Raw genomic sequence first — 14,739 nt, forward strand, 5'->3', positions numbered from 1 at the left:
ACTCGCAATGTCTTAGGATACATTTGGTCAGGTCAGCTCGATGCTGACATAAACACAGAAGAGGAAAATGTCCACACCAACTAAGATGAGGAAGATATTAAAAAGGCAATTCAGTTTCTTCATGACTTGTATGAAAACAGCTCAGTTTTAAAAGCACCTTATTAAAAACCACAATCAAAGTCTACAGGATCAGAGGTAAGCATTATTTGCTAAGAAAATTTATTAAAACACATACATTTGAACAGTGAAAGCTCAATTAAATTTCACCTGCCAAGTATAAAACTAATATAAAAGATAACTAGACAATTTACAGGCAACTTTAAACAAAAATAGACTCCTGCTTCAGTTGTCAAATTTTTAAAAATGGAAACATAAAAAGACTGCTGTTACTGACTTCACTCCATCACCAGGATCTAAATGTCTGCATTTCAAATGAAAATCGAACATTTTATGTTCAACTAAAGACAAGTTAACAATTATAAAATGTTGCAGTAGGAAAAAGCCTTTTGTAACTTAAGACATTTCTAAGCTATGATATTAAGCTCTTTCATGAATGTTGTCAACCAGACAGCACATTTCACACACAGTGACAACTGCAGGTACGAGCCCAAATCCAAATTGCCCAGACATGTGAGTGGAAGAGAAATGGAAGGAGCACAGAAAGTGCCAAATGTTTGTATTGCTGTTATGATGCAAGTCTGTTTATTTTCCTAACCAAATCTTTGCATGTATTGAACAGTTCAGGTGTGAATTCATGGCATTTTGCGAAGTGTGGGATGAAATGAGAAGGGTCATGAAAGATAATGTATTGTGACTAACATTAGGAATTTATTTCTAGTTCTAGCGAACTTTGTCGAATAGACTTGTTATTTAATTCTACGGATTTTCTTTTTACCTCCACCACTATATACAGTGGAACAAAGATGAAAGTGGATTTAGAAATCCCCACATTATGTTCTCTGACAAAGTCATTTTCAGTGACAAATTCAGAACATGCTACAAAAAAAACCCATAACCACTGCAATGATTTACAATCAATATAAAATTATACAACAGTTAATTTCATATGATGCAAGGATCCTGTTATGCATTTAAAATATACCTGCCAATCATAAAACCAAGTTTCAGCAAATAGCAAAATTAAAAAATATTTTATTTACTCAGTCAGTAGCACATAAACAGGGAGATAATCCTATTTCTTTTTCTTTTTGAATTTTCTATAAAAGCCCCGAAATTAGTATTTCCTGAGAATTCATACGTTGTCAATGTAAAGCAGTTTTTTGGCCAGTAGCTGTAGAAGCATTATGTTTTAAACTCTGCATATGGAATTGTTAATTATTCAAAAGCAATACTACCTTATAAAACATTTTATACTTAAATCGTAACTTCACTAACTTTCCCAAATTTCTCAAAGGGATACAGGCAAAGGTTATTTGAGCAGTAGAATATTGCAGTAAGAGCCTAGTAGGAAAAAAAATATAAAACTGAATAAACTTTGCCTCATTTAAACTTTGGGAAAATTGAAAAGACAAAATAAATGAAAATAAAACTCTGAGCGATAATTTATTGCAGTTAGCTCAGGAAAAGCTTATTTTTCATCCAAACAATTTAGTAACTTCAAGTTCAAATGCAAGATCAACTGGAATATAATTTCAATTCACCTTCTCAACTAATAGCACTCCGTTTGCCAATCATTAATTGGTTAGAAACACAAGTCTCGAAAATCTCGGCTTATTTTCAACTCCTCAGTCCTCGCCATCACCATACATTTCAGCAAGTTTCTGGAAGCGTGGGCCCCATTCAATCAATTAGTTGTAATCTTGGTCTGCAACAAAGTTATTGGATAAATTCACTGGATTTAAAGATTCTGCCTCTGAACCACCACCTTCATAATCAGACACCAAGAGAGAGCCATGGGGGCGGGGGGAGCAATGGAATCATTGTCAGCATGTTCTGTGGTGATATGACCAAGGGAAAATAAGTAAAACTCTGGTAACCTGTGATTCTGATCATGATAGCAACAGTGCCAGTAGCAGGGTTGTTAATGATTTTGTATTAATATGATGGCTGCTAATTAATTTAATTCAATTAGAGTTGCAGGGAGATGGGACCCAGAGCACCAGGACAGACAGTGGAGTGGTTGTGGGAAAAGATGTTAAACCTGCATACAAAGATGGAGATCGAAAAGGGTGAGCCTGGTGGGAATAATATTCAGAGTTGCATCAATTTCATGATAGAGCTGGAGGGAGTGCATTACTAGTCAGGGAAAAAGTCACGGCAGTACTGAGACAGAACAGACTGGAGCACTCATCTACTCAGGCCACTCGAGTGGAACTGAGGAACAACAAAAGGATGATCACATTAATGGGATTATATTACTGACCACCCAATAGTCAGCAGGATTTAGAGAGGCAAATTTGTAGAGAGTTGCAAGAAACACAAGTTTGTGGTAGTAGGTGATTTTAATTTTCCACATATTGTCTGGGATTTATACACTATAAAAAGGCTGAATGGGGTAGAGTTTGTCAAATCTGTTCAGGAGAATTTCCTTAATTAATGCATTGAGATTCCAACCAGTTAGCTAATGTTGTTCAAACAATGCACACAAAGATCAAAGTTCAAAGTAAAATTTATAATCAGAGTACAGACATGTCAGCACATATAACCCTGATATTCTTTTTCCTGCGGGCGTACTCAGCACATCTATAGAACAGTAACTGTTAAACAGGATCGATGAACAACAAACTGTGCAAATGCAAATATAAGTAAATAGCAATAAATAACAACTATGGAATAACAAGATATGAGTCCTTAAAGTGAGACGGTCAGTTACGGGAACACCAGAAATAGCATGACTGTAGTTATTCTCTTATGGACTGGGAAAAAGGATGACATCAGACTCTGACTCTTCATCTTTTTTTCCAGTCCTGATGAAGGGTATAGGCCCAAAACATCAACCGTTTACTCTATTCCATTGATGCTGCCTGGCCTGCTGAGTTCCTCCACATTTTCTGTGTGTTGCTTGGATTTCCGGCATCTGCAGATTTTCTCGAACTAATATTGTTCCATTGCTCAAGAAAGGCTATACAAATAAGCCAGGAAATTATGGGCTGGTGAGTCTGACTTTTAGATCTGGTCCCTTAGAATATCTTCCAGTAATTTATCAACCTTGTGAGTGGGTAAATTATTGTAAGGTATTCTATGGGATTGGATTTGGATAGACAGGAACTGATTCAGGTAGTCATGTTAGGTCATGTCTGACCAATCTTAAATAGTTTTGAGGAAGTTACCAGGAAAGTTGATAAAGGAAAGACAGTGATGTTGACTTTATTGACTTTAGCAAGGCTTCTGATAAAGTCTTCATTGGAGGTTGATCAAGAAGTTCATTCAAAATTGGCAGATGGAATTTAATGCAGACAAGTTAGAAGTTGTGTTTTCAGAGGACAAACCAGGGTAGGACATATACAGTGAATGCTAGGGATCTGAGGAGTGCAGTAGAACAAAAGGATACAAGAATACAGATTTATAATTCCATGAAAATGGCATCACATGTAGATTGGGTCATATATAGCTTTTTGCACCTTGTCCTTAATAAATCAAAGTATTGAGCACAGTAGTTGGGATGTTATATTGAAGCTGTATAAATCGTTGGTGAGCCTAATTGGTATACTATGGAATCTGAATGCTCTCAACCTTATTGATATCTTTCCTGCAGTTCAGGTCACCTACCTAGGGGAAGGATATCAATAACATTGAAAGAGTTCAGAGCAAACTTACAAAGATGTTATCCGGACTTGAGGACCTGATTTATAAGGAAAAGTTGAGTAAGTTTGGGCTTTATTCCCTAGACCATAGGAGAATGAGGGGAGATTTGATAGAGGTACACGAAATTGTGAGGGGTATAGACAGGAGAAATACAAGTAGGTTATTCCCATTGAAGTTGGGTGAGACAAGAACTAGAGCTCATGGGTGAAGGGTAAAAGGTGAAATGAGGAAAGGGCAACATGAGGGGGGGAAACTTCTTCAATCAGAGGATGGTGAGAGTGAAATGTGCTGCCAGTGGAAGTGGTGGATGTGGGCTCAATTCAAACTTTTAAGAGAAATTAGGATGGGTACACTTGTTGAGAGGGGTATGAAGGGCTATGGTCTGGGTGCAGATCGGAAGAATAATTGACAGAATAATAGTTTACCACCTACTAGATGGGCTGAATGGCCTGTTTTTGTGCAGTAATGTTCTATGACCCTATAACAATTTCAATAATCTGAATTTTTCATTTTCCTGGATATGCTGAGATATATCAATAGTACAAACAAAACTGTGAATGTTGCCAATTGCAGACTTTTGTGTCAAATATTTCCCAAGACTATGGCTATGTTAGTAACGGTCAATATCCTACCTCCTCAATAAAGTTGCCGACCTCATCTGGGTTTGCAGAGCGCAGCAGATATTGTGGTGCTATGAGTACAGGAGCCACATCATTACGTACAACTTCAGTAGACACTGAGACTGTCTACAAGAAGGGTCAGAGCCGTCTCTATTTCCTGAGGAGACTGAGGTCCTTTAACATCTGCCGGACAATGCTGAGGATGTTCTACGAGTCTGTGGTGGCCAGTGCTATCATGTTTGCTGTTGTGTGCTGGGGCAGCAGGCTGAGGGTAGCAGATACCAACAGAATCAACAAACTCATTCATAAGGCCAGTGATATTGTGGGGATGGAACTGGACTCTCTCACGGTGGTGTCTGAAAAGAGGATGCTGTCCAAGTTGCATGCCATCTTGGACAATGTCTCCCATCCACTACATTATGTACCAGTTGGGCACAGGAGTACATTCAGCCAGAGACTCATTCCACCGAGATGCAACACAGAGCATCATAGGAAGTCATTCCTGCCTGTGGCCATCAAACTTTATAGCTCCTCCCTTGGAGGGTCAGACACCCTGAGCCAATAGGCTGGTTCTGGACTTATTTCCTGGCATAATTTACATATTATTATTTAATTATTTATGAATTTATATTGCTATATCTATACTCTATTCTTGGTTGGTGCAACTGTAATGAAACACAATTTCCCTCGGGGTCAATAAAGTATGACTATGACTGGGTCTGGCATCCAGGCCCCAGTGCAGTTGACTGAGATCATAATCCTGTAAAAGCAGAGTTATATATGGGCTTCGGCGGTAAACGGGAAGCGGCAAGAGCGAAGCGCCAACTCTTTTTTTTTTCATCCCCCCCCACCCCTTTCGCAAATCGGCCCGGACAGACAGGAACAGCAGAGCTCTCACAGCTAACGGTACGAGCTAACGATTTTAAAAGTTCGTCTGTTTGGCGAGGTAAGTGGGTGAGTAGACTTATTTTTCCTGTTTCATGCCTGTAGAATTAGATAGCATGCCTGCAGTGTTAGTGCTTTGTTCAGGGTGTCAGATGTGGGAATCCTGGGAGACCTCCAGCCTCCCTGATGGCCACATCTGTGCCAGGTGCACCGAGATGCAGCTCCTCAGAGACCGTGTTAGGGATCTGGAGCTGCAGCTTGATGACCTACTGCTTATCAGGGAAAGTGAAGAGGTGATAGACAGGATCTACAGGGAGGTAGTCATCCCTAGGCTACAGGGGTCAGAAAACTGGGTCACTGTCAAGAGAGGGAAGGGAAATGACTGGATAGTGGAGAGCACCCCTGTGGCTGTCCCCCTCAGCAACAAATATCTTGTTCTGGATGCTGTTGAGGGGCATGACCTGACGGGGGACGCCCACGGTGACCGGGTCTCTGGCACTGAGCCTGGCGCTGTTGTGCAGGAGAGAAGGAGGGAGAAGAGGAATGCGGTAGTCGTGGGGGATTCCATAGTCAGGGGAACAGACAGGAGATTCTGTGAGCCTGACAGAGATACCCACATGGTGTGTTGCCTCCCAGGTGCCAGGGTACGGGATGTCTCGGATCGGGTCCTGAATATTCTAAAGGGGGAGGGTGAGCAGCCAGTTGTCTTGGTACATGTTGGTACCAATGACATAGATAGGACAAAGGAGGAGGTCCTGAAGAGAGATTTCTGGGAGTTAGGAAGGAAGCTGAGAAGCAGGACCTCCAGGGTAGTAATCTCGGGATTGCTACCTGTGCCACGTGCTAGTGAGGGCAAGAGCAGTCGGATCAGGCAGATGAATGCGTGGCTGAGAGACTGGTGTAGGGGGCAGGGCTTCAGATTCTTGGATAATTGGGATCTCTTCTGGGGGAAGTATGACCTGTTCAAAAAGGACAGGTTACACCTGAACCCGAAGGGGACCAATATCCTGGCGGGAAAGTTTAATAGAGCTGTTAGGGAGGGTTTAGACTAATTTGGCAGGGGGATGGGAACCGGAATGATAGAGCAGAGGAAGGGGAAAACAGAAATAAATCTAAGATAGTGAGCAGTAAAGATGTCAGGAAAGACAGGCAGGTGATGGGGCAAATGTGTAGCCATTGGGATGAGTTGCAGTGCAATAAAGTTGCAGAGAAATCAAAGCAAAAAGTATCAAATACTGGTCTTAAGGTGTTGTACTTAAATGCACGCAGCATAAGGAATAAGGTGGATGATTTTGTTGTACAGCTACAGATTGGCAGGTATGATATTGTGGCCATCACTGAGATGTGGCTAAAGGATGCATGTCTCTGGGAGCTCAACATCCAAGGATACACGGTGTATCGGAAGGATAGGAAGGTAGGCAGAGGGGGAGGTGTGGCTTTATTGGTAAGAAATGATATTAAATCATTAGAAAGAGGTGATATAGGATCGGAAGGTGCAGAATCTTTATGGGTTGAGCTAAGAAATCGCAGGGGTAAAAGGACCCTGATGGCAGTTATTTATAGGCCTCCAAACAGCTGCAGGGATGTGGACTACAAATTACAACAGGAAATAGAAAAGGCTTGTCAGAAGGGCAGTGTTACGATAATTGTGGAGGATTTTAACATGCGAGTAGATTGGGAAAATCAGGTTGGCACTGGATCTCAAGAGAGAGAATTTGTAGAATGTCTGCGAGATGGCTTTTTAGAACAGCTTGTTGTTGGGCCCACTAGGGGATCGGCTGTACTGGATTGGGTATTGTGTAATGAACTGGAGTTGATTAGAGAGATTGAGGTGAAGGAACCCTTAGGAGGCAGTGATCATAACATGATTGAGTTCACTGTGAAATTAGAAAAAGAGAAGCCGAAATCTGATGTGTCGGTATGTCAGTGGAGTAAAGGAAATTACAGTGGCATAAGAGAGGAACTGGCCAAAGTTGACTGGAAAGAGACACTGACGGGAAAGACAGCAGAGCAGCAGTGGCTGGAGTTTATGCGAGAAATGAGGAATGGGCAAGACAGGTATATTCCAAAAAAGAAGAAATTTTCGAGTGGAAAAAGGATGCAACCGTGGTTGACAAGTGAAGTCAAAGCCAAAGTTAAAGCAAAAGAGAGGGCATACAAGGAAGCAAAAATTAATGGGAAGAGAGAGGATTGGGTGTTTTTAAAACCTTAAAAGAGGAAACCAAAAAGGTCATTAAGAGAGAAAAGATTAACTATGAAAGGAAGCTAGCAAATAATATCGAAGAGGATACTAAAAGCTTTTTCAACTATATAAAGATTAAAAGACAGGTGAGAGTAGATATAGGACCAATAGAAAATGATGCTGGAGAAATTGTAATGGGAGATGAGGAGATGGCAGAGGAACTGAACAAGTATTTTGCATCAGTCTTCACTGTGGAAGACAGCAGGATACCGGACATTCAAGGGTGGCAGGGAAGAGAAGTGTGTGCAGTCACAATTACGACAGAGAAAGTACTCAGGAAGCTGAATAGTCTAAAGGTAGATAAATCTCCTGGACCAGATGGAATGCACCCTCGTGTTCTGAAGGAAGTAGCTGTGGAGATTGCAGAGGCATTAGTGATGATCTTTCAAAAGTCGATAGATTCTGGCATGGTTCCGGAGGACTAGAAGATTGCAAATGTCACTCCGCTATTTAAGAAGGGGGCAAGGAAGCAAAAAGGAAATTATAGACCTGCTAGCTTGACATCCGTGATTGGGAAGTTGTTGGAGTCGATTGTCAAGGATGAGGTTACAGAGTACCTGGAGGCATATAACAAGATAGGCAGAACTCAGCATGGTTTCCTTAAAGGAAAATCCTGCCTGACAAACCTATTGCAATTTTTTGAGGAAATTACCAGTAGGCTAGACAAGGGAGATGCAGTGGATGTTGTGTATTTGGATTTTCAGAAGGCCTTTGACAAGGTGCCACACATGAGGCTACTTAACAAGATAAGAGCCCATGGAATTACGGGAAAGTTACATACATGGATAGAGCGTTGGCTGATTGGCAGGAAACAGAGAGTGGGAATAAAGGGATCCTATTCTGGTTGGCTGCCGGTTACCAGTGGTATTCCGCAGGGATCAGTGTTGGGGCCGCTTCTTTTTACATTGTACATCAACAATTTGGATTATGGAATAGATGGCTTTGTGGCTAAGTTTGCTGACGATACGAAGATAGGTAGTGCTGAGGAAACGGACAGTCTGCAGAGAGACTTGGATAGATTGGAAGAATGGGCAGAGAAGTGGCAAATGAAGTACAATGTTGGAAAGTGTATGGTTATGAACTTTGGCAGAAAAAATAAATGGGCAGACTATTATTTAAATGGGGAAAGAATTCAAAGTTCTGAGATGCAACGGGACTTGGGAGTCCTCGTACAGGATACCCTTAAAGTTAACCTCCAGGTTGAGTCAGTAGTGAAGAAGGCAAATGCAATGTTGGCATTCATTTCTAGAGGAATAGAGTATAGGAGCAGGATGTGATGTTGAGGCTCTATAAGGCGCTGGTGAGACCTCACTTGGAGTACTGTAGGCAGTTTTGGTCTCCTTATTTAAGAAGGGATGTGCTGACGTTGGAGAGGGTACAGAGAAGATTCACTAGAATGATTCCAGGAATGAGAGGGTTAACATATGAGGAACGTTTGTCCGCTCTTGGACTGTATTCCTTGGAGATTAGAAGAATGAGGGGAGACCTCATAGAAACATTTTGAATGTTGAAAGGCATGGATGTGGCAAAGTTGTTTCCCATGATGGGGGAGTCTAGTACGAGAGGGCATGACTTAAGGATTGAAGGGCGCCCTTTCAGAACAGAAATGCGAAGAAATTTTTTTAGTCAGAGGGTGGTGAATCTATGGAATTTGTTGCCACGGGCAGCAGTGGAGGCCAAGTCATTGGGTGTATTTAAGGCAGAGATTGATAGGTGTTTGAGTAGGCAGGGCATCAAAAGTTATGGTAAGAAGGCAGGGGAGTGGGACTAAATAGGAGAAAATGGATCAGCTCATGATAAGATGGCGGAGCAGACTTAATGGGCCGAATGGCCTACTTCTGCTCCTTTGTCTTATGGTCTTATGGTCTGATATCACAATATTGAGTGGAGATTTAATACAGGTTTTATTTCTCAATCTGCCAACTGCCCAGATGAATCAGTGAGACTCAAGCAATTGATAGTAGACATCGTAGCAGGATGAAATATGCCTCCTGTTTTGTTCTAAATGAACATACTGATTGCTCAGTGAAAGCTGATGTGGGCCACAACTGGCTGGCCAAGTCGGGACTGAGAAGTGGGTGGGATGGCATCGTGTCTAGTCCTTGCAAAAACAGCTCAAAAGCAGGGCGTTGTTCGGTGCCTGAAATAGCAGCTGAAAGCAACACGTGTCACACGTGTAGAAACCATGCAGCTTTCAAATCCTCTGTAGGATCTGGACTCCACTGCAGCCAGGTGGGGAGGCCAAAAGATGGTAATGGAATCTGATCATGAGTAGTCATTCATAATGGGATCTGGCTAGACGTCAGCTTGCCTCAGAGTCCATAGCAGTCATTAATTAGTTGTGAAGCAATATAACCAGCTGTCTTTCCACCCCATGGTCACATTTCTGATGTATTCATAACAAGTTTGGATTTAAGATACTATATCATACAGATTTTGCTCATCCTGTATACCATTGATATCAAATCTGTGGACATATTTTCTTCACACTTCAAAATACATTCCCACGCAAAATGTCAATTTCAAAAATATGTATCTACATGTGATTTGTAATGCAAGGAATGTTCTTCAATTCATTTCACAGGAGCCCAAGTTTTTGCACCATAAATGGATGTGGAAATCGATAACCTGACAGATCCGAGTAAATGAATGGTAATTGGAGGAGAAAAGTTGAGATAAAGGAAACTTAAAACATCAAATGGACAATGAATGCTAGGAGCACTCAGTGTATTAACAGTAGGGAGGGAAAGTCAATGTTTGGTTCAGGGACTGTACATCAGAGATGGGAAAGTGAGGAAATGAGTATGTTTCTCAACCTGCTAAGTGTTTTGGTAATTTAAATAATGTTTTCTTAATTTTGTATCAATTCTTTCATGACCAGTGATTTATGGTCTTTAACTGTTTCATTCAGATAATACTTATAAGGCATTTAGTAAGTGCCCATATTACCGTCTCCCATAGCAGAGCTCATGCTGAATGCTTCTACTTGGAGGAGGACTGGTCAAGCTGGTGAATGCAGACAGAGGTCTGGCTCTAACAGGCATAATGGCCGTAGGCTTAAACACCACTTTAGAATTCATGCTCAGCACACTTCCCTGTGTAAATTACAGATCTCGCAAAAGTAAACAATCAACTTCTTTAGAATCCTAGATAACTGATCCTCAAAAAAGCAAAATTTAAACTGTGCTACCAGGACTGTATGGTGATATCAAAAAAGGAGGAGAATCCTATTTGCAGGCTGAAAATAAATGGGGAAGACATAAAACAAGTACAGAACTTTTGCTACTTAGGAAGCTGGGTGACATCAGATGGCAGGTGCGACATGGACTTCAAAAGAAGAATAGGGATGGCAAAAGATACCTTTACGAGAATGAAGAATATACTGGCCAACACTAAACTAGGCATGACAACCCGCCTCAGGGTACTGAAATGTTACGTTTATTCAGTTATGTTATATGGCTCAGGATATTGGACAATATCTAGTAACGTGTGGAAACGAATTGAAGCAGTAGAGGTGTGATTTTTGAGGAGGATGCAAAGAATATCATGGACGAAATGAATATCTAATGAGGATGTCATGAACAGAGCAAGCACAAAAAGAGAAGTAACGTCTGAGATCATGAAAAGGCAACGTAACTTCATTGGACATGTGATTAGGAAAGAGGAGTTAGAATGCATGGTAATTATGGGAAAGATTGAAGGGAAGAAAGCAAGAGGAAGACAAAGACAAAGGATGATGGAGACAGCAGCCAGAGAACTGGAAATGAATACCAATAAATTGATCCACTTGACCTGAAACAGGAGTGTGTGGGCCATGGTAGTCAAAGCTCAAGCTGGGCACGGCACCTGATGATGATGATGACTAGAACTGACCTTGTCTTCTTCACCACCACCCTCTTCATCATTCTGGTAAATATTGTCTCCAATGTCCTCTTTGGGCAAAAATGACTTCTCATTGACACTTCGCTTCTTTCTTATGTAAAGCAGGAGCAGGAAGACTAAAACTGAATGAAATACAATTATGTGTGAATATGCATAGCTCAAATGCCATCTATAAATTTGCTGATAATACAGTGTTGGCAGAATCCCAGTTGGAGACACACCAGGAGCAAGATTTACTGACTAGCTGTGTGGTGTCACAGCAACAACTTTGCACTCAGTGTCAGTAAGACCAAAGAACTTAATGGGAACTTCAGAAAGGGTAAGACAAGAGAACACAAACCGGGCCTCAGAAATCAGAAGCAGAGAGAGTGTGCAATTTCATGTTCCTGGGTATCAAGATCTCTAACCTGGTCCCAACATAACAATGCAGCCATAAAGAAGGCAAGCCAGCAGCTATATCTCATTAGCAGTTTGAGGGGATTTGGTTTGTCACCTAAAGCACTCAAACTTCCACAGGTGTAGCGTGGAGAACATTCTGACAGCTGCATCACCATCTGGTATGGGGGGGGAGGGGGGCTACTGTACAGGATTGAAAGAAGCCACAGAAAAATTAGACAGCTCCATCATGGGTGCTAGCCTCCACAGTATCCAAGACACCTTCAAGGAGCAGTGCCTCAGAAAGACAGCATCCATTATTAAGGAACCCCAGTACATGCCCTCTTCTCATTGTTACCATCAGAAAGGAGGTACAGAAGACTAAAGGCACACACCCAGAGATTCAGGAACAGTTTCTTCCCCTCTGCTATTTGATTCCTGAATGGACAGTGAACCCACGAAGATGACCTCACTACTTTTTTTAATTTCTGTTTTGTGGAACTACTTATTTCTAACTTAACTATTTAATAGACATATACTGTATATACTAACTGTAATTCAGTTTTTTTCTACACTTATCATGTATTGCATTGTATTACTGCTGCTAAGTTAACAAATTTCACAACATATGCTGGTGATATTATTCCTGATTTTGGTTATTAAAAAAAAGGTACTAAATTTTATGGAAATTAAACTCCGTATGTAAAATCTGCAATTGGAAATTTAACTACTTTATACAGACTTATACTTTTGTAGATATGAATGTACATTATATAAGGTACATGGACACAACTCATAGCAAAATGGCCAGGCAGGAATGGAGATCTTTAAAAGGAGATCTGCAAATGAACCAAGTAGCTTACTATGGTGGAAAGTGCAGTGTTTGGTGGCTGTCACCAGATAAATGTCATGGAAATTTTAAACAACTCATGTTGATCACAAGAGAAATGGGGTGGAGGTATGAATGGAATAAAACTCATCTGTGCAATCAGGGATTGCTTTCCTTTGAAGGAGATTGTTCATTAGAATTCAAAATCATGAAGGTGTTAATTAAGTAAATAAGGGACAACTGGACAATATTATGTAATTGACAAAAGAACCAGAGAAAATGAGATCTCTTTTTATTAAAAACACAGCAAGTCATTTTAAATAAAGTGATTGACGTGTAATCAATAATATATTTGATTATATCAAACATAAAATCAAATGGGGGAAAGTTTAAAAAAAACAGAAAAAAGGTGAGACTAATTAGAAACATAGAAATCTACAGCACATTACAGGCCCTTCAGCCCACAATGTTGTGCCAACCATGTAACCTACTCTAGAAACTGCCTAGAATTTCCCTACCACATAGCCATTTTTCTAAGCTCCACGTACCTAAGAGTCTCTTAAAATACCCTATTGTATCCGCCTCTACCATCTTTGCTGGCAGTGCATTCCACGAACCCACCACACTCTCTGTGTGAAATACTTACCCCTGACATCCCCTCGGTACCTATTTCCAAGCACCTTAAAACTATGCCCCCTCGTGTTAGCCATTTCAGCTCTGGGAAAAAGCCTCTGGCTACCCACACAATCAATGCCCCTCATCATCTTATACACCTTAATCAGGTTACCTCTCATTCTCTGTCACTGCAAGGAGAAAAGGCCAAGTATACTCAACCTGGTCTTATAAGGTACACCCTCCAATCCAGGCAACATCCTTGTAAATCTCCTCTGCCCTCTCTCTATAGTATCCACATCCTTCCTGTAGTGAGGTGACCAGAACTGAGCACAGTACTCCAAGTGGGGTCTTTTATTGTGTGAGAATTGAATAGTAGGAATACTCTTTAAACTTAATCCACATCCTAATTTTCCATAAAGCTAAAGGGGATTAAGATCTATTGTTTTAAATTGTATGCAAATGATACTCACTGAACAAAGCCAAGATAGCACCCAGAATAGCCAAAGAGTCGAGGAAGCCAAAGGCGCGAGCAGCAATCTTCTGGCTACAAGCACCATGTTCACAGTCACACACCTCCACTCGCAATCCTGTAACCTGAGAGAGTTGTGGTGTCCCACCGTCTGTCACTTTCAGAGGGACTTCATACGTATTAGGTTCAATTTTATTCCTCAGCTTTAATAGCTTCACGTGAGCTAAATAAAAGAAAACATGTCATTTTGTAAATTCTACACAAGAAAGCATTGCTTAACTTGGAACATGTCTGGGTGTCAGTTTGCAGACAGCAGGACAGTTGTCCCTTGTGTTAATTCTCATCACCCGAGATTATTAGCCTCACTGCAATCTACACTTTGATCTGGCCCATATCTTCATTTCCTTAGTCCAATGGCATTTGCCATTCTGCACCCAGTATATGCTGGGCATACTGATCTTAGTCCCATTGGCACTGACACACCAGCTGCAGCCATTTTAACCATCCTATTAAAGAACTTCATATTGCACTTGATTGTTTTGGAGGGGGTGATGGTGGGGGGCTGGGAGAGGTTACAGCAACAGAAACACATTCTCTAGGAATGTGGCTCCACAGGCTTCTAAATCTTCACTTCCCCCATCACCACGTCTCCCTCCCCAACCCCAAACGCCACGACCATCCGTTCATGTTGCTGATCTACAGGTCCACCTGTTCCATCAGACCATCATTTCTCCCATTTTCTTGCCTTGATGTTGGTTTCCTTGAACCTCTTTGTCTAACACCTTGCAATACTTCATAACATTGGAGGCATGTTGGGATGACAAGCAAGGGCAGGATGTAAGTACAACATGGGAAAGTGGTATCAAGACAAAGTGAGAGTAAAGGTATATTTATTTGGGATTCCTACAGCTAAATACTTTCGACCTTCTTCCAAAGTGTGCTATATCCAGGAAGCAGGCATCAAATTGTAGAGAGAAATAAATAATTACTAGGGAAAAATGGAGGTAGAAGAGAAAATTAAATTTATTGTTAAGGTTTGTAACTCTATTTTAAATAT

General features: G+C 41.1%; 1 protein-coding gene across 1 annotated transcript in view; it reads right to left on the bottom strand.

Moving 5' to 3' along the window:
- Nucleotides 1-1,146: 1,146 nt before the first annotated feature.
- Nucleotides 1,147-14,739, bottom strand: part of LOC140210632 (cadherin-1-like) — a 52,844-nt gene continuing 39,251 nt past the window's right edge. Inside the window, exons 13-15 of the mRNA XM_072279764.1 lie at nucleotides 13,684-13,905; nucleotides 11,386-11,516; nucleotides 1,147-1,825 (exon numbers count right to left, since the gene is read on the bottom strand). Of these exons, the coding sequence (XP_072135865.1) occupies nucleotides 1,805-1,825; nucleotides 11,386-11,516; nucleotides 13,684-13,905 (374 nt within the window). The 3' untranslated portion in view covers nucleotides 1,147-1,804. The remainder of the gene's footprint in view (nucleotides 1,826-11,385; nucleotides 11,517-13,683; nucleotides 13,906-14,739) is intronic.

The sequence above is a fragment of the Mobula birostris genome, chromosome 15, assembly GCF_030028105.1.
Source record: "Mobula birostris isolate sMobBir1 chromosome 15, sMobBir1.hap1, whole genome shotgun sequence".
In the NCBI taxonomy this organism is placed as follows: Eukaryota; Metazoa; Chordata; class Chondrichthyes; order Myliobatiformes; family Myliobatidae; genus Mobula; species Mobula birostris.